At 37.3% G+C, this 21,258-nt stretch overlaps 1 protein-coding gene and 1 long non-coding RNA gene across 6 annotated transcripts in view; one reads left to right on the forward strand and one right to left on the reverse strand.

Moving 5' to 3' along the window:
- KLHDC1 (kelch domain containing 1) overlaps positions 1-15,483 on the reverse strand; it is a 61,690-nt gene extending 46,207 nt beyond the window's left edge. For 3 of the 5 annotated variants that reach the window (XR_010943135.1, XR_010943134.1, XM_067736666.1), the window contains exons 1-4: positions 15,174-15,483; positions 3,904-3,974; positions 3,307-3,424; positions 2,749-2,867 (exon numbers count right to left, since the gene is read on the reverse strand). Coding sequence is in view for 3 of the 5 variants with exons in the window: in XM_067736666.1 (XP_067592767.1) it covers positions 2,749-2,867; positions 3,307-3,424; positions 3,904-3,974; positions 15,174-15,269 (404 nt within the window). In the remaining 2 variants the exon portion in view is untranslated. The other 2 variants (XM_067736686.1, XM_067736697.1) reach the window with 2 other exon arrangements.
- Positions 15,484-15,525: 42 nt separating this feature from the next.
- Positions 15,526-20,325, forward strand: LOC137223937 (uncharacterized). The gene is made up of 2 exons (XR_010943137.1): positions 15,526-16,252; positions 19,822-20,325. It is a non-coding gene; the product is annotated as an uncharacterized lncRNA (long non-coding RNA).
- Positions 20,326-21,258: the final 933 nt, after the last annotated feature.

Below are 21,258 nucleotides of genomic sequence, written 5' to 3' on the forward strand. Positions count from 1 at the left end.
GTGAAGGGATGAAGAGGTACAAACCACCAGTTATAAAATTTAAAAACTAAATAATAAAAGATAAACTTGGATTCATATCTCATACCATTCACAGGTTTTTACTGGTTCTTTTTTTTTTGGCTGTGCCACACGGTTTGCAGGATCTTAGTTCCCCGACCAGGGATCAAACCCATGCCCTCAGCAGTGAAAGTGTGGAGTCCTAACCACTGGACCTCCAGGGAATCCCTCCCATGTTTTTAAAAATAACAAAAGTACTGGAGGAAAATATGTGAGAATTAGTTTATGATCTTGGAGTGGAAAAAACCTTTGCATTGACTCAAAGTCAAGAAGCCAGAAAAGAAATTATTGATAAATTTACCTAAATAACAGCTTTAAGAAGCTGTTTAATACATGCAAAACACACTTTATGCAAAGTCAAAAGATAAATGACAACCTGGAAAAAATATTTTCATATGTCACAGTCAAACACTAATCTCTTTATAAATAAATAACTCCTAGAAGTCAAGATTATAAATGCCAACAATCAAATAAAAAATAATTAGCAAAGGATTTATTTTTCAGTTCAGAGAAAAAGAAATAAAAATTGCCCTTAAATATATGAAAATTAAAATAAGACTGAGGCATCACATCTCACCTATCAATTTGGCCCAAAACATCTAAGTTTGCCTGCAAATTCTTGGCAAGGCTGTGGACAAAGAAGCACTCCATTACTGACAACACAAAACAGCACAACTTTATTGGAGAAAAAGCTGGCAAAATCCAATGTTATGGATTGAATTGTGTCCCCCACAAAATTCATATATAGAAGTCCTAATCCCCTGCATTTAGAATGTGACATTATTGGCTACTCAAAGCAGAGTACTAATGGTTATCAATTTGTAGGGTCAGAGAAATCAACAACAGTATAATCACAGTTGGTTTCTATTTAAATCTGATTAATCCACAATTCAAAGGTTTAAGATTCTCCTTTCCAAATTCTCATATTCTAGAGAGTATTTTGATCTATGTACCTTTTCATGACCAAGATAATCTTATTTCTTACCCTGTGGAATTCTGATATGCTTTTTGAGAATTATAAAATATTTTGTCAAATTTTAATGTCTGCCTTTTGTATTCAAAATATAAATGTGTATTATTTAAACTGATTGTCTTTTAAAACTTAACACCCTCCATCTTAATTATTGTAAGTGTCCCCTGCAGTTTAAAGAGATTTTTTAAAATAAACTGAATATTGACAAAAGCAGAGTAGGAATTACTGCAATTAAGAAGGCAAAACAATTATATTTTCTAGAAATAAAAACATAAGAATAATTAAAAAAGAATGTGACCTTATTTAGAGACAGGGTCCTTATAGAGGCAATCAAGTTAAAATGAAGTCATGAGGGTAGGTCCTAATCCAATATGACTGGTATTCTTACAAAAAGGGAAAATTTGGAGACAGACAAGCACACAGAGAGAATGCTATGTGACTATGAAGGCAGAGATCAGAGTGTTGCTTCAACACACCAAAGGTTGCCAACAAATCACCAGAAGCTGGGGACAAGCATCAACCAGATTCTTTCTCAAAACCAAGAGAATGAACCAACCCTGCTGACACCTTGATCTCAGACTTCTAGCCTCCAGAACTATGAGACAATACATTTCTGTTGTTTAAATTATTCAGTTTATAGAACTCTGTTACAGCAACCCTAGCAAAATAAACATTTATCACAATTACAAAATGTATTACCCTTTGACCAGAAATCAAATTCTGGAATTTTATCCAACAAATAGATCTGCAATCATATGTATATATACACAAAGATATTCATTTAATCTAAGTGTTGTGCCATCTGTATGGGAAAGGTTAAATAAACTTGGTATATCCACACAGGAGAATACTATGCAGCTATAAAAACAAAAACAAAATCAAGCTTTCTAACTAGAGATACAGAAAGATGAAAGTTCCCCATGGTATACTGTTGACTAAAAGAAGTCCAGTGGTTAAGACACCGCACTTCCAATGCAGGGCGTGTGGGTTAGATCCCTGGTCGGGGAACTACAATTCCCATATGCCGTGTGGCATGGCCCCCTCAAAAAAAAAAAAGGAAGCAGCAGGGTGCAGAATAGTGTACGGAGTACACCGATATTTGTGTAAGAAGGAGGAAGAGAAGAGCACGTACCTATGTATTTGCTTCTATCTGCATAAAGTCACAGGGATCGCAGTTGTTCCCAAACTTGCCTGCACTTGGAATCACCTGAGGAGCTTAAAAAAATCATACCCCCAGTGATTGTAATTTGATTAGTTCTGGGGTATCATCTGGGCTTCAGACCTTTTAAAAGATCCCCAGATTATTTCCATGGCAGACAAGTTTGAGAACCACTGCTATAAAAATACAAAAGATATTAATAAAAGTAGCTAATTGTGCATGTGGAGGGTGGGAACAGGATGGATGGGGACAGGAGTGGGAGCCAGACTTTTCATTGTATCCTTTTTAATATGGTTTTGATTTTTGAACCATGTAACTGTATTAACGATTCAGAAAATTTAAAAAGTAACGAATTTTTAAAAACCAAATAGCTGCTTCCACCATGTTTACTCTTATGACCTGGCTCTTATCCAGGGTTCAAAACTGCCTTTAACATCAGTGTCAAAACAAGTTTGTAACTATCTTGAAAAAATTTTCAGACTTTCAAGTTTTCTCTATTTTGGTCACAAGCTGTAATCCTTACTTGAGTGCAGTTAATGAGATGGCCTTGCTGCATTACCTGTCTTTATATACCCAGCAGGAAAGTTTATCACGTGGTGTGGGTGGTTGACCTTCAAAGTTGGTGATTTTTTCCCAAACATAGGTTCCATCTCTTGTTCGCAAATTAACAAAATAAAGCTTTTAAAAGAGGAGAACACCATTAGCAGACAAGACATTGGAAAATTAAACATATGTCACAGGGATATGTGATCCAAAATTAATAATATTACTTTCTGATTTTTAAAAGGTAAAAATTTGAATTGTAGAGTTAATGAAAATGGGACTATGTTTTAGAAGCAAAAATGATAATATGAAAAATACTGAAATGGATCTTTTCCCATCATGCTCTTGCCCTATGAATATCAACTAAGTACATAGTTAATTCTGAAGCAGAAAGACATGGCAGAAGAGAGGAGCACGATGCTGCATTTTCACCCTATCTTTAAAATCTTATCATCATAAGCTCAAGCTTTTCTACATATGTCTTCTTTGTAAAATACATTCGTAAACTTGTGAGATGAAGTGACACATTAAACATTACATTTTTCTGCGCTCCTGAATTGAAAAAAGAAATTACTCGATTGCTGTATCCTTTGTCATCATATCCTCCAAAAACGTATAGCTTTCCATTAAGGCAAGCACCGCAACTTCCTGACATGGAGGTAGGGAGTTCTCCTTCCATGAGGTGCATCGTCCTGCAGCAAGAATAACGTGGAATTCCATAACTTTCCAGAAAAGCAAATTAAAATTCCCTTTGAATTCCATGAGTACTTTTTCAATGAAAACTGTCACTGACAATTACAGTTAAGATGTAATGGTAGCCAATACTGTAAAACCTGTAAGAAGATCCATGGTAAAGATTTTTCAACCTACTGGGGAGAAAAAAGTTACAAAATCTTCACATGTCACCAGAATTGGGAATTAGTTAGTAGAACAAAGCAAAGTCTTCAGAAACAGCCTTAGTCTTGAGAGGAATAGTAGAGGACAAAGAATGGAGAGAGGAAGCAAGTTGGGGAAAGAAACAGCCAGAGAGAATAAAGCATTGAAAGAAAAGGAAAGGGAGACAATATAATGTTGCAGCACGTTCTAAGTATGGTCTCAGACTCCCTGTGGGCTATGACAGCAGTTATAACAGATATTAAGACTGGACATTCTGCAATTTAAAGTTACTTACCACAGCCCACTATCAATCTCATAGGTCCAAATCTCATCATTAGGCAAATATACTTCATTGTCTTCAATAGACTAAAAACACAGAATACATAAAATTATGTTTATTAATTACAAAGTAACAGCTAAATAGTTCCTCAGGATGGGAAAACTGCAATGGAAATAGTACAAAACACAAAACCATAAACAGCCTCAAAGATGACTTTTTCAACAGAAATAAAGATAGATCAAAAGAGAGGGGGAGGGGCTTCCCTGGTGGCGCAATGGTTGAGAGTCCGCCTGCCGATGCAGGGAACACGGGTTCGTGCCCCGGACCGGGAAGATCCCACATGCCGCGGAGCGGCTGGGCCCGTGAGCCATGGCCGCTGAGCCTGCGCGTCCAGAGCCTGTGCTCCGCAACGGGAGAGGCCACAACAGTGAGAGGCCCGCGTACCGCAAAAAAAAAAAAAAAAGAGAGAGAAGGGGAAGAGAGACATTTTCTAAGAGAAAGTGGGCAAACAATAAGGGTTAGAATACAAAATAGCAAGTACGTGAGTCTCAAGAAAAGACTCAGGGTAGTTAAACCTTACAAGGAATTTCAAGTAAGAGAAAATAGCAAAACAATAACATTACAGCAGAATACTGAAGAATGTGAAGCCAGGAAGAAAAGGAGTATCAAAAAAGGGCAATATACTTTGGGTGAAGGGAAGGAGTTAAGAAAGGAAACTTAAAGTATAATTAAGAGCACTGTATCACATACCTTGATTCACTAAACATATTTTTTGAGTGCCTACTATGTGCAAGCATAGTGTTAGATATTCATTAAATATAGAATCTAAGGATCAAGATAAATTTAGCTAGTCAAAATGACAACTCAGAATTTGAATAATCTCTAAAGAAGCTGATAACATAAACAGAATAGTACATTCTGATATTTATGATGAAAAGAAAAATTAGAATAATAATTTTCTTTATGTTAAGTTTTAAAACTTAGGGTTTAAAACAAATCCTTACATAAATCTATCATGATTACTTAGAATCTATAAAATAACTCAAAAATAGCTAGTTGTAAAAGATGTCAGTTTAAGAATTTCTAAGACCATATGATGCATAAATTATTAACATGCTAAACAGAGTTAGCTAATTTCCTCATTGCTATGTTAGTTAAATTTTTAAAATAGTATCTTGGCTACCAGGTCTGTCTACGCCTCTGTCTCTCTCTCTCTCTCTCAAACACACTCTCTGTCTCACACGCACACTCTCTCTCTCTCTCTCACAAACACAGCAGAAAACCATCATATTAATTCCAGGGAAACTTCCACTCATGTCTGACTGAGGAAACCATATTACATGGCTAAGTAAATAACTGTTAAGAAAGGGAGATTATAATTGCTTGATTCTAAAGTTTAATGGCATCAGGCTCTAGAAGTCTCACGCATACACCATTACAACAGAAATAGTATGAAAATGGATCCTGTTACTATTCTGCTTAAGTCCCTTCAATGCTTCCCTGCTGCTCTCAGGATAGTCTAAAATCCTTATGATTCTGTGCTGTATGGTACCTGCTATCCCTCCAAAGTTCTTCTTGCCTTTAGTCATTGTGTTCCAGTCTTCTTTCAGTTTCCTTCTTACTTTCTCAGCAATTTCACTCCTAAATTATCCCTTCTCTTCTACATCATCAAGTTTCCTTCTCTACCAGATCACTCCTATCAATACCTAAACATGCCTTAGTATAACTCATCTTTAAAAAAAAAAAAAACCCAACTCTCCCATAACTCTTTCTCTTATTTCTCTGCTCCCTTCACAACAAAATTTCCATACTGAGTTAACTATAGTAGAAGTCTCCATTGCTTCACCTCTCATTATTTCATCAGTCCAGACTAATCAATCCAGACTCATTCCACTAAAACTGCTTTTGTCAAGGTCACCCTAAAAAAAGAGAACTAGTGAACTGATTCATCCAGAAACATAGCCCAGAGAGATGGAATATATAAAAAAGAAGAGACATGGAGGAAGAGAGAGAAGAACTAAGTCTAATCAGAATTGCATTAGGATGTAATAGGGAGAATGAGGAAGAGGCAATATTTGAAGAGACAAAGCCTGAGAGTTTTGCAAAATTGTTGAAAGTCATCAATCCTGAGATCTAGGAAGTCCTAACAAATTCCAAGCAGGGTAAATAAACAGAAATCCATACCTAGATACATCATAGTAAAACTGTATATCAAAGAAAAAGATACACTCTTAAAAGCTGCCAGAGAAAAGAAAGATCATCTCCAAATGAATGGCAACTAATGACTGACTTCTCATTAGCAACAACTCAAGAATAAATCATATTAGCCAATGTGCTTAATGAAAGTAACGGTCCACCTAGAATTCTATACTCAGTAAAAATATCTTTTAAGAACCGAGGTAAAATAAAGACATTTTCAAACAAAAACTGAGACAGCTGGCCAATAACAGACCCTCACTTTAAGAAATTCTAATAGATGTTGTACTTCTGGCAAAAGACAAATGATCAAAATTAAACATCTGACATGCAACAAGCAATAGTGTGACAAGATACTGGTAAAGTGTGTGGGTAGAGTTAAACATAAAAAAGGCTAAGCTTTTTCTGATGCCTAATTTAAGGCGGGGGCTGCGGGGTACAGGTTAGGACTAACTAGAGAAGAGGGTGCTCAGATTTGAAAGCTTGTGAAGTATTTGAACCCTGTGGAAAGAAGTAAAATTATTAACTTGGAACTTTGTGAAGCATCTGTGCTGAAATAGAGTATCTACTAGATGACTAGAAATAAATCACCTAATTTCTATACAAGCAAAGAGAAAAAAATGGAAAGATAACAAAAAACCCAAAACATTTTCAAAATGACAAAGTTAAAGAAGGAGGAGGAGGAGAAATGAAGGGGGGCAAATATAAAACACATCTGATGAAAAAAGTGTATCAGAATTACTTTCAGTAGAAATAGGCTAAACTCTAGATATGTCAGACTAGATAAAAATAAAATACAGCTATGTTCATGTTATAAGACATATCTAAAATATAAAGATACACCAAGTTTCCATCAGAAGATATGCCATGCAAATACTAACCAAAAGAAAACTAGCGTAGCCATATTAACACCAGCAAAATAGATTTTAAGACAAATAACATTACTACAGATAGAGGAGCATTACGAAATTATAAAATGTTCTATTAACCAGAAAGCTATAACAATTCTGAATTCATATACACCCAAAAAGGTAGCCTAAAGATATATATATAAAGTAAAATCTGACAGGATCATAAGGGGAAACTAACAAATCTACAGTTAGAGTGGGAGTTTTTTAATTTTAATACCTGTTACAGTAATTGATAGAACAGGAAGTAAAATAATAAAAAAAGGATACAGGAGATTTGAACACAACTAGCAAGATTAATAAAATGCACACATATAAAACACTCCCGTGAAGTGTTTGTGTATATATATACATATACATGCATGTATATGCACATATATAATTAGAATATATATTCTTAATGAGAACAAAGAGTATATTTATGAAAACTGATTACATGCTAGTCCTTAAAGCAAGCCTCAACATATTCCAAAGGACTGGTATTAGATAAGTAGAGACCACACTCTCTGAATATTAACACAATTAAGTTAGACATTAATAACAGAAAGGTAACTATAAAAATAGCATATTGTTAGAAATTTAAATTATTTTCCTAAACAACTTATGGGTCAAATAATAAATAATGATGGAAAGTATAAAATATTAGAACTAAAATGACAAAATACTGCTTATCAAAACTTGAGGAATACAGCTAAAGAGGTACTTAGAAGAAAATGTATAGCTTTATATACTGACATTAAAGAATTAAAAAGGCTCAAAAAGAATAAGTTGATCATCCAATGTCAGAAATTCAAGAAATAACAGCATAATAAACCCATAGAAAGTAGGAAGAAATAAGAAGGAGCAGATATTAATGAAAAATTTAAAAACACAACAGAGAGGATCAAGTAGACCAAAACTTGGTGTTTCTGAAGGCTGATAAACATGTGGCAAGACTATTCAAGGTGGATGGCGGGGAGGAAAGGAAGGCACCACTTGACAATTCTAGGAATGAAAAACGGGCCATATCTATAGCTACTACAAAGAATAAATAGTATTATGAACAACTTGAGTTTATGCCAATACATTTTAAAACCTAAATGAAATGGATAGACTCCTGGGGCTGGAGGTGGGAGTGAGGAAACTTGACTCAAGAAAAAATGGAAAATGTGAATAATCCCACAGCTTTAAATAGATTGAATCAGAGATTTAAAACCTCCTCCACAAAGTACCAAACCCAGATGGCTTTAAAGATGAGTTCTTACAAACACTCAAAGAACAAGTAATTCAATCTTCCAAAAAATCTATTCCAGAATATAAAAGAAGGAACACTACCCAATCCACTTTTGAACATAGATGTAAAATTGCTAAAAAAGTAATTAGTAACTAGGATCCAGTGATGTATAAAAAGGGTAATATATTACACTAATTTGTACTTAATCCAAGGAATGGAACATTGGTTTAATATTACAAATATTACTTATTTTTTGTATAAGTCATCATATTAAGAGATCAAAGAAGAAAAAACAATTATCTCAGTATGATGCAAAAAAATCACTCTTGAAAACTCAACATTCATAAATTGAAAATCGGGTAAAAGGGCATGTCATTAATTTGAAAAAGGCCATCTACAAACAAACAAACAAGCAAAACCCTAAAGCAATCATCAAACTTAATGGTTAATAGTTGAAAACAATCACTCTGAGATTAGGACCAAGAAAAATTGGCTTCTATTTAACACTGTACTTCAGGTCCACCAGTGTAGTAAAGAAAAGGAAATAAAAAGGAATAAAGATTGGGATGCAAGAAACAAAACTGTCATCATCTGTAGATGACATGACTCTATATAGAAAATAAAAATATAATTAACAGATGAATTTTGAAAATTAATATAAGAAAGCTTGCCAGAATCAAAAATATTCAAGTCAACTGCATTTCAAAACACCAGCAACAATCAAGAAATTTAATTTTTGTAAAGAAATTTAGTTTTTAAAAAACAATAAAAAATACAAAGAAGCCAAGAATAAACCCAACAAAAGATATACAAGATCCCTATGAAGATACTATAAAACTCTATTGAAAGACATCAAAAAGTCCGGCATAGAGAGACATACTATACACCTGGATTTGAAGTCTCAATTTCATAACATGTTTATCATCCTCAAATGATCTAAGATTGAGTACAGTAACATAAAATCTCAATATGGTACTTTATTTGACAATCTGATTCTAAAGTTTATACAAATGAGGAAGCACTGTGGAAAACAATTTAGCAGTTCTAAAAGTTGAATGTAGAATAACCATTTGACCCAGGAATTCCACTCCTAGGTACCCAAAAGAATAAAAAATAGGGGCTCAGATACTTGTATGCCAATATTCATATCAGGACTATTCGCAATACACAAAAGGTGGCAACAACCCAAGTGTCCCAACAACAGATGAACAGATAAACAAAATGTGGTATATGCATACAGTGTAATCGTATTCACCGTAAAAAGGAAGGAAGTTCTGATACATACTGCAACACAGCGAACCTTGAAAATATTATGCTAAATAAAATAAGCCAGACTCAAAAAGACAAATATTGTATGATTCCACTTATATGAAATATCTAGGAAAATGCAAATACATAAAGACAGAATGATTAGAAGTTAGCAGGGACTGGGGTAAGGAAGGAGGGAGAGTTTCTGTTTGGAGTAATGAAGAGTTTTGGAACTAGATAGTGGTAACACTGCACAACATTGTGAATGTAATTAATGCCACCGAACTGTACAGTCACCTGGTTAAAATGGCAAATTAAATGTTTTATATATTTTACTATTATTGAAAAATAGTAAAGAAAATTCATACAAAAGAACAAAAGGCCCTAAATAACTAAACTATTCCTGAAGAACAAGAACAAGATAGGGTGGGGATGGGGCTTTTACCACCCAACATTTAGACTTCTAGTAAAGCCATTGTAATTTAGATACTGAGGTTCTGCCACAAGAATAAATAAACAGACAAACTGCACAGAATAAAGAACTTAGAAACAGACCACACATACATGGAAACTTGATGTGTAACAAACTGAGTTTGCATGTTAGTAGGGAAAGAGGGGACTATTTAATATATGACACAAGAACAACTGGTTATCCACACTGAAAATATAATGAAATTGGATCCCTACCTTAAACCAACCAAATAAAAAATTCAGATTTAAGAAAAAAAGATTTAAACACGGAAGGCAAAACCAAAAATCATTTAGAAGACAATACAGGAGACTTTATGATCTCCATAATGGGAAAGATTTCTTAAGATGCAGAAAGCACAAAGCGTTAAGGAAAAGACTGAAATTATATTAAAATTAAAACCTTCTGTTAAACAAAGGATAATCATCAAGAAAGTGCAAAGATAAGCTACAAACTAAGAAGGCATATTCAACTCATACAACTATATAATTAAAGTATTCCTATAAATCAGTAAAAGACAACTCAATAGACAAATAAGCAAAAGACAGGAACCAGCATTTTTACAGAAGAGAAAACACAAATAGTTCATAAGGCTATGAAAATACATTCCACTGTAATCATGGAAAGTAAACAAAAACCACAATGAAATATCACGTCACACTCACTGGATTGGCAAGAACTTTAAGGCCAGGTGGCATCAAATGTTGTCAAGGATGTGGAGCAAGGAGGGGGCTGGTGGTAGTGTAGATGGATACAAATATTTTGGCAACACTGACATTCCCAAGTAAATGTGGAGATGTGTGCACCAGGCAACCCAGCATTCCATTCCTTGGTATATGCCCTAGGGAGTGTACATGTCCTGCTGCGTGTATAACAGGAGATATGTTACCGAGAATGCTCAGTGTAGCATTGCTTACAACCCAAAAAAACCCTGAAGCATTCAAATATTCATCCATAGGGGAATAGATAAGGAAATTGCCGTAAATTCACACAATAGAATATTATACAGGACACACATCAGGTGAATGCATCCAGCGATGATTTTCAAAAGATTTAATAAATGGGCAGCACAGAAACTAACCAAACAGAATAAACACCAGGTAAACACAGGTACAGCCATGCAAGTGCACACCAGCTGAATACAAGTAATGTGTGAATCTAAAAAACATAATGTTAACTAAAAGAATTAAGTCATGAAAGAAAACACATGCTCTGATTCAAAAACCAAATAATATATTGTTTAGAGACAGATGCATGTGTGATAAAACTATAAAGAAAATAGTAATTAATAAGAAATCAAGATAGTGGTACCCTGTGAGGGTGGGAGGAAAAACATAATCAGTGAAGGATAAACAGGAGGCTTCTAAGGTACTGAGTCTAGCTGATTTTTTACTCTGGAAGTTAAACACGACAGTTATTTTACATACTCTTTTGTACATACGTTTCAAATTTTTAAATTAAAGAATAAAACTGTAAGAAATTAATATTAGGTAGCTCACGGAATCATCAGGGAAGCTGGAGAACCAGCCTCTGATCTATGTAGAGAGGAGCAAGGCCTGAAACCCTTCCAGAGAACCAGTCTGATGCACGAACTGCCCCAGCCACTGGTGAGCATCACACTGCGGCTTGTCGCGCTGCCTTTTGCCAGGGACCTTATCTTCCTACAACTTCTACTGCTCGCTAAGAATCCTCTTCAGGTCCTGACTTTTACAGGTTTATTCCTGAGCCCAAATCTAGCACACATACATCTAACAAACAGCATCCAAGTTACTTGCTCACAACCTAGCTGCAAGGGAAGCTGAAAAATACCTGGCACTCAGGTTCTTTTATATTGGGCACCTACCATGAGCTATGCCCAATTCTGGACACTGGAGACACAACAGGGAACAAAACCCCCTTCTTTATAGAATATACATTCTATGAAGGTAGGTAGGAGGTACTCAGACAACTAAAATAAATACTCCAACAAGACTCGCTTAGTGGGGGACACTACAAGAGGAAGGGGGTTCAAATGCTGGGCATCTAAAAAGAATAAATGTCTTCCACGTAATATGGATGGTCTGTGTCACCATCTATGAATATATAAAACGAACTATTAAGTTAAAGAAATACACACTTAAGGCTTTTAATACACATTGCTAAATTTCTCTTCAGAAAAGGTTACCAGTGCATGAGTAATTCATTTCCCCATGCTCTTCTCAAAAATTCTTTTTAATATTTGCAAATTGGAAAAGAAAATATGCATTATTTTCAGCTGGGTTTCTTTGATTCATATTCTATTTTGATTTCTCCTTTTGTAAACTGCTGTGCATATCCATTGCTCATTTTTCAAGGGAAATATTCATTTTTAATTTTACAGGACCTTTGTCTATCATAAATGTTGCAAATACCTCCCCCAGTTTGTCATTTGCCTTCTTACTTTATGGTGTTTAAAAAGCACAGATCTTAATTTTTTAAAACTTTGATCTTGACTGCTCTAAGATGATTAAACAATTTTCACTTACATTAAAAAAATTTTTGGTCTACCAATCCTTTTCCCTTATAGTTTTTTCCCAATTCAGTTTTTCTTTTCCCAACTCAAGATTTTACAAGAGTCACATATTTTCTTTGGTATCATATAGCTTAACTTCTCTACATTTGTCAATCCTAAAACTCCACTATCATTTTCCTCCAGCTGCCCCAGGACCATTTATTGAATAAGCAATTGTTTTTCCAGAATTGAAATGCTACCTTTTATATACAAAATACTCTTATATGCTTGGCTGTTTATGTTATTTCTTCTCCATTCCATCATGCTTTCTCAGCGTGCATCAGGACCACTGATTTAAAAGTATCATAATATGTTTTAATATCTGGTAGTATAAACCTTCATTCTTTTCAGACATTTTCTAAATTGATTCTTCTTCCCTTTAAGTCCTATTCAAAACAGAAATATATAGTTAAACAGATTCAGCTGCTAGCTTCTATAAGGAAAAGTTTAGGGCAAAATGTATTAATATCAATTGCGTTAGGGAAATAAAACTGTTCATACGATTAAACAGTAAGAAGAAAGCATATCATCTGTAAGGATGCTAAAACCCTGTGCTTCTCCTCCAAAATTTGGAAAAAACTACTCACAACTTTTAAATGCTCCTAGTTGCAATACTAAAGTTTGTATGAATTTCAGTAATGTGGAAAGGATATGGAAGAACCAGGAGCAAGAGAATATTCTGGCACCAATTATAATTTACTACTTACTTTTTTCAGCTTTGCTGCTCTTACCTCTAGAGGTAGGGCTGTTTTCAGATACAAAGTCCTTTAGAAAATGCTCAACGATAGAGTAATAAGTAATTTAGACAGATATATATTGGCCGTTCAAGTTTTAGGATATACATTTGTCAATTTTAACACACATTGTGTTAATGAGGAGGAAAATTGTGCTTGGAACATACAATCTGGAATCATCTGACCATTATTCTTAACTGCTGACTACTGGATTACCTCCAGATTCCAGGGTCTTTTCGCTGTTCAGAAGGATCTGAATAAAACAATTGTGGGAAGGATTCTATTTTTTCTCACGATATGCCATGTCTTCTTTTCTGCCTCCTACTCTCCCTTTCCTTCCGCTTATGCCTTAGACATATTTTAAGCGCTGACAATCCCTGGAATTTAAAAAGTAGTAGACTTGATCTAAATCTGTGTGGTACTTTCCAGGGTGGCTCATACAGCATTTACTCATTGGATCAATCAGTAGTAGGAAGTATTTGTATTCACTGCCACCTGAAGACCTGAAATCTTATCAATTACACAATTTTCAAGATTAAAATGAGATATAAAAAATTCAGACATTTCAGTTATGGGCTTAACAGAAATCTATACTGTCACAAGATATAAGATATTACAGATTACTATTTTAAGTGAGTTTTTTTTTTCATTTAACTTTTACAATATTAAGAACCAATATAGCAGATGAAGTTTGACACCTGTACATCTTCAAGTGGCAGAGCTCAAAAACAATCAAAATATTTCTTCTGCAAAAACCATCATTATGTATAGACTGCTTTTTCATCAAGAACAAATGGTGGAAATATTAGACCTTAAGAGAGCATAGTCACCTAATTTATGTTTATCATAGAAAAAATAGCCTTTGGAAATCCAATATACCTATGTTGGAATCTGCTGCCCTTGAGGTCAAACGGTCATTCAAATTATTTACTCTTACTGATTCATCTTCCTTATTTTTAAAATGGGGACATTACTTACCTTACAAGATACGGTAAGGATTATACAAGATTAGGGATATGAGATTTCCTAGCACATGCCACGTATAGTAGGCACTCAAATGTGAGTTCTGATTTTCTCATCCTGATACTGAATCAAATTAAAAATAAACACACAAACAAAACAACAACAAAAACCAACTTGGATCTGAGAATCATTTAACATATACAGTATGTTCTTTATTTCAGTGAGCGATTCAGTCATGTTACATCTGTCACATAATAGCATCGAGTCAGTCAGAAAAATGTAGGTTCTACATCCAGTAGAACTCCAGATGGCTCGCTTTTCTTTTTTTTTAATCTGTAAACTAAAGGGGTTGTTTTCCATCTCTAGAATCCTTGATTCTATTATCCTACGATTATAGAGACAAAACAAATACACATATACAAACCTCCACTGTAGTGAGAATTTTAAAGCATAATACTCTTAAGTATATAGTTGCTAATACAAGTCTGTTTTGAGACTCGAAAAAATTTCGTAATTACCCCTTGGTAAAGGAATGCCACTAAAAATTACTTAGAAACACTTAAATGCTTCAGTGGTTTCGATATTTCGGATCGCGCCGCGGGCATAAGTAAATATTTACAAAATAATATAGCACGGCATCCTTGGTGGGCTTTTTTGAGTCTGCGCAAGCAGTTAAAAATGATCATCAATCGCGCAGTAACCGACTGAGTGCTGGGTAAGCCGGGTTATCGGCCAGCTGCGAGGACCGGGGGAACTGGAGAGTGGGAAGAGCCCCGGACTGGGGTTTGAAGGCTAGTTTCCTAGTGGAAGCAACGGCGGCGCGGCGTCAAGCCCTGGCGCGGCGGGAGAGCGGCCGATGGCGGAGGGCCGGGCGGGGCGCGGGGGGCACCGGGCGCGCCGGCCTGGTCCGCGGACCGGCCCCCGCGTAGGGGCCGGGTGTGGGCGGGTGCTCGGCGGCCACTCTGGCCGAGAAGCCGGGCGGGCTCCCGGCGCGAGTCCGCCCCGTCCCGCCTCTTCCCCTTACCACGTAGCCCCCCCACACGTAGAGGAAGTTTCCGTCCACCACTGCGCAGTGGCCGCTGCGCTCCTCGGCCACGCAGAACAGCTGGGAGTCCGCCATCCGCGCCGTCGCTCGGTCCAGCCGCTCTGCGCGATGCAGCCCCCTGCCCACGGAGCGGCCTTTCCTCCCGCCCGGCTCCTCCACGCACGAACGGAACGCGTCGAGGGTCGAGATTGGTGGGAAGGCGGCACCAGTGCGGCTGCGCCGTGCCGAAGCCCGCCCGGGAAGCCGAGCCTGGGGCGGCGTCGCCAGTTAGGGATGCTTGAGGTCTGAGTGGGCAGGGAGGTGCCTTGGCTTCTCCGCAACCCTGCCACCCGCTGATTTCGTGTCACTTGCGATTGTGTTGTGTGGGCGGAACAACCTGTGTACCTTATGCAGTGGCTCAGTGGACTTCTGGTCCATGGGCTTGATGCTGCTGTGACTTAAATCAATATGTTAATACATTAATGCTTTGTGAGGGTTTGCCTTTTCCATTCAACCTCTAGTAGAGATAGTTATCCAGAGAGAGAGAGAGAGAGAGAGAGGACTTTAAATATATGTGTATATATACATGTATATACATGTAGAGAAATAACTGAGGACATGGAAGGAGACGTGACCCATGAGTCCCCACGGCAAGCTGGGTGCGTGCGAAAAAGCCAGAACTGCAAGCAGTCCTGAGTGCTTTGGGCACTGATCCATGAAATGTCCTCAGTATAATCAGAATAATGGGAACACAAGGAAATGTCCTTGTGCTGCTTTTGCGGTTCAAGGACGAAGCACGGCATGTTCTTAAGAAAACCCATTGTTTATTGTATAATCAGTAAAAGCATATCTGGCTGCTTTGGTGTTTCTGGAATGTTAAGAAAACAAGTCTTAAGATGTAAACTTAGATAATGCTTAAATAAAAGTCACCACAGCAGGATGAGACGGCGCTGTTATTGCCTGAGAGAGCAGCAGCCCTCTACTGCTGTGTTTCTGCACAATTCATCTCGTGTGATGAGCTTACTTTCAGCCCTGACATAAGAAACTACAACATTTGGCACCCGAACAGGGACCTGAAGGTAAGCATCGAGGTCACGCGGGACCGAAGGGGATTTTTGTACGCTAAAAGAGAAAAGCGAAACCTCCGGGAAGAGTAGAGTCATGGGGAATTCTCCCTCAGTGGAATGTCAATACATTAGACTCCTAAAACAGTTACTACGGAGTTCTGGAGTGAAAGTGAAACAAGAATCTTTTGATGAATTGTTTGCGGGGATTCGTAAACATTGTTACTGGTTTCAACCTACTGGTCATAACCAGTTGAATTTAAAAGTTTGGAAACAGGTTATGCGAGCATTAAGAAGAGCTCTTCAGTATGGAGACCCTATATCTGTTAGTATCTGGTCTCTCTGTATTCTAATTTCCCTTGCCCTGGAATCATTACAATCTGAGACTGAAAGTGAAAATGGGGCGCGCCCTCAGCGTTTGAATTCTGCTCCCGATCACTCTGCTGCTTTTCGTACTCTATTCCGTGAGTCTCCTATAGAGGACCTTCCTCCGCTTCCTCCTCTTATGTCTGAGACAGGAGAGGATTCTTCGGGTTCCAGTGATGAAGGGGCTTTTTCTGATGATGATAAAGATCGGGAGCAAGCTAGCAAACAAAATGAGATGCCACTTTCTCAACAGAATGAGATTTCTGATATACTTTCAAATTTGAAAGATTTGATGACTAAATTGGAAGAAAATAAAAACAATGCTACCACCCCTTCATATCAGGAGACATGTCCTACTATTCCTTCAGCTCCTCCTTTAGAATTAGCAGCTTATCCTGTTGGAGCCTCTTGTCAGTTTCGATTTCCTCTAAAACCTGAATTTAATAAACTTTTACTGGAAGAAGCGATGAATAAGGAAGAAAAGCAATATTCTGAACCATTTTTTGCTTTCCCTATTGTTAGACAAGCTATGCCGGCTAACAATCAATTTCCGAATGGATATATGAACGTTGAGTATAACCCTCATGATTTAAAATTTTTAAAAATGCTAAAAGAAGCCGTTAATGCATATGGGATGCATTCTAATTATGTTCAACGTCTTTTGTCTGGGTATGCTTCCGAAAACATATTAATTCCTCAGGATTGGGAGGCGCTTGCCAAGACTGTTCTTGAACCTGGACAATATATGCAGTTTAAGACTTGGTGGAAAAAAGAAGCTGAAAACATGGCAAGGACTAATGCGGCCCGTAATCCTCCAGGGCCACTTTTAGATGAATTAATAGGAGCAGGCGCATTTAGTAATCTACAAGCTCAAGCTCAATTTGACGATTTACGAATCATTCAAATACGTATGTGTTGTTTGCGAGCACGGCTACGAGTGGAACCCCCTGGAAAAACAGCACAATCTTTTACTAAGTTAATGCAAGGGCCTGGTGAGCCTTACACTGATTTCTTGTCTAGATTGCGTGCAGCCATTCAAAGAGATGTAGCACAAATAGATGTGCAAGATTTATTATTACGATCCTTGGCCTTTGAGAATGCAAATCCTGAATGCCAGAAGGCATTGCGGCCTTTACGAGCTGTAAACTCTCCACTTTGAACCATATATAAAAGCTTGCCATGATATTGGATCTCCTACTTATCATGCCAATTTACTTGCAGCTGCCATAACTGAAGGAATGAAAGATAATCGTACTAAATGTTATAATTGTGGAAAGTACGGACACATGAGGCGAGATTGTCGAAAAGGGCAAGGCCAAATATCAAAACAGGTTAAGAATGAGCAGGCACCTGGTATGTGTCGCCGGTGTGGTAAAGGACGACACTGGACTAATGAATGCCGTTCCAAAAAGGATAAGTTCGGAAATCTTTTGCCTCCACGAGATAATGTCTCGGGAAACGGGAAGTTAGGCCCAACCCGGGGCCGCAACAACAATACGGGAAAAGCGACAGTAAATTCTCAACAGTATCCAGTAAGCAATGGCAGCTTTCATCAGACACTACAGGACAATCTCAACATCGGCTCTTAGTTACTGATCTCATGCATGCTACCAGCGGCAGTGCTGCCGTTGACTTAATTGCTCCTCGAGAGTGTATCCTTACGCCAGCAGGAGGAGTTCATAAATTAGCTACAAGAGTTTATGGGCCTATACCTGCAGGAACCGTGGGACTATTATTAGGACGAAGTAGTTTGACTCTGCAGGGTATAACAGTTCATACTGGAGTTATTGATGAGGTTTATAATGGAGAAATTTCTATTATGATTTCTGTTACAAAACCTATAGAATTTAATAAGGGACAAAGAATTGCTCAATTGTTACTGTTATCATATATAAAACAAGCAGCCGCCCCGGTAAAGCGTGCTGGGGGGTTCGGCAGCACGGGAAAAAATGTTTTTTGGCAATCCTTTATCAACGATCAACGTCCCCAATTAACGATTACCTTCAATAATAATGTGAAATTTACGGGCCTTTTTGATACGGGAGCTGATGTGTCTATAATAAAACAGTCTGAATGGCCTTCATATTGGCCTTTAGAAAAGGTGGAAGCGTCATTGATTGGAACCCTTTTGGCTCTGCCCGAGGAAAAAGGGGTCTGAAGAATTTACACTGGCATAGAGAGAATAACACTATTAATAGCAATACTATTAATGATACCATAGTATGGCATGCTGGAGGGTTTTCTCCTCCTGGTCCTCATTTAAATGGATTTCCTATCCAAAAGGATTTGTGGAAGCTTATGGCAGATTTGGAAAAGATTAATGCTTGGGTAGGACGTATGGCTAACAAATCTGGACATTATAGTTTGACTTTTCATAAAAATGTTACTCGGTATACTCGTGGTTGTGTGAAATTACCTTATATATTGTTAAAAGGACCAGCTGAATGGAATAAGACTCTAGGTATTATAATATGTAAAAATTGCGCTCTGTATACCTGCATTAACTCTAGTATATCTTTTAACATATCTACTGAAAGTTTGTATATTTTACGAGCTCGGACAGGTCTTTGGCTTCCTGTTAATCTTGGAAGGGAATGGCAAGAATCTCTCCCTATGGCTGTTTTGCAATATTTAGCTGATGCATTAAAAAGAAGTAAAAGATTCGTAGGAATGTTGATTGCAGCTGTCATAGGTATTATATCCATAACAGCTACTGCTGCAGTAGCTGGAGTTGCTTTAGAACAATCTATTCAGACCGTGATTATATAACTGATTGGCATAAAAATTCTGAAATGCTTTGGTCCTCTCAACGACAAATTGATTCGGAAATACAGTCGGAAATAGCAGACTTACAACAAGCTGTGGTTATGTTGGGAGACCAACTTGTGAATTTACAAAGACAAGTGAAGCTACGTTGTGACTGGAATCAAAGTACCTTTTGTGTCACTTCGGTTCCGTATAATCAGTCTGCATTCCCCTGGGAAAAAATAAAAAAAACATCTATTACATCACAAAAATTTGACAGAAGAAATTGTGAACTTACAAGGGGAAATTCAACAAACTTCAGAAGAGATTACAACGACTTAATTCGCAAAAAGTATCGACTGGAATTATTCAAGGACTTAATTTAAATCCTATGTCTAAATTACATGCTTTATTTGGTTCTACCGCAGGATTGTTAATGATTATTATAATAATAATCATATGTTTAATTGTAGTCCGACGACGATTGCAAGCCACCCGCCATGTAACATCGCAACAAGCTGCCGTGTTCTCCTTGATGCTGCACAAGCTGCAAAACAAAAAGGGGGAAATGTAGAGAAATAACTGAGGACATGGAAGGAGACGTGACCCATGAGTCCCCCCGGCAAGCTGGGTGCGTGCGAAAAAGCCAGAACTGCAAGCAGTCCTGAGTGCTTTGGGCACTGATCCATGAAATGTCCTCAGTATAATCAGAATAATGGGAACACAAGGAAATGTCCTTGTGCTGCTTTTGCGGTTCAAGGACGAAGCACGGCATGTTCTTAAGAAAGCCCATTGTTTATTGTATAATCAGTAAAAGCATATCTGGCTGCTTTGGTGTTTCTGGAATGTTAAGAAAACAAGTCTTAAGATGTAAACTTAGATAATGCTTAAATAAAAGTCACCACAGCAGGATGAGACGGCGCTGTTATTGCCTGAGAGAGCAGCAGCCCTCTACTGCTGTGTTTCTGCACAATTCATCTCGTGTGATGAGCTTACTTTCAGCCCTGACATAAGAAACTAAAACATATATATATATATATATATATATATAAATTAAGAATTTTCTAAAACGTATGCCAGCAAACTACGGCCCTGCAGGCCAAATCTTTCTGCTGCCTGCTTTTGTAGCACCCACAAGCTAAGAACAGTTCAACATTTTGAATGGTTGAAAAAAATTCAAAGAAGAATGATATTACTCATGAACATGATAGAAATCCAAATTTCAGCATCTGTACATAAAGTTTTATTGCCACACAACCACCCTCATTCGTTTAAGTATTGTCTATGGCCGCTGATGTAAGCCACAGAGTTGAGTAGACAGAGCTGAGTAGCTGCAACAAAGACCAGAAATCTCCCACTGCCAAAAATATTTACTGTCTGGCCCCTTCCAGAAAAAGCTGGTTAACCCTTGCTATAAAATGATGTACTGAAGTAAAACTAGGGCCAGGAAGGAAGAAAATAATTATACCAACGTCTAAAAATGCACTTGTCCAGAGTTACCCTTTGAAGAGAATGTGGCTGCCCACCACTCAGAACAAGTTCATTTATTCGGTATATATTTATTAAGTGCCTGCTTGCTGTAGATAGTTGGTATTGAGGCCCTGTTAAACACAAACGCTGAAGGAATCAAGTATGATTGATTCCTCAGAGCCTTGTAGTAGTAGACACCAAAGAAATACTAAATATGTAGATAATAAATATCTGTTGACTGAATGAATAAACAAAATGAATTTTAAGATGAATAAGACGTAGTTCTACCACAGGGACTTCAAAGTCCAGTTAGAGGGAAAGAGATGTAAAGAAATGCATGCAGTGTGGGATGAGAAGTGGCATAGTAGAAACGTGAACAAAATACAGCAGAAAAGCAGAAAGGAAATACACGATCACTGGGCGGCGGGGGTTTTCATACA

Source organism: Pseudorca crassidens, chromosome 1 (genome assembly GCF_039906515.1).
Source record: "Pseudorca crassidens isolate mPseCra1 chromosome 1, mPseCra1.hap1, whole genome shotgun sequence".
Lineage (NCBI taxonomy): Eukaryota > Metazoa > Chordata > Mammalia > Artiodactyla > Delphinidae > Pseudorca > Pseudorca crassidens.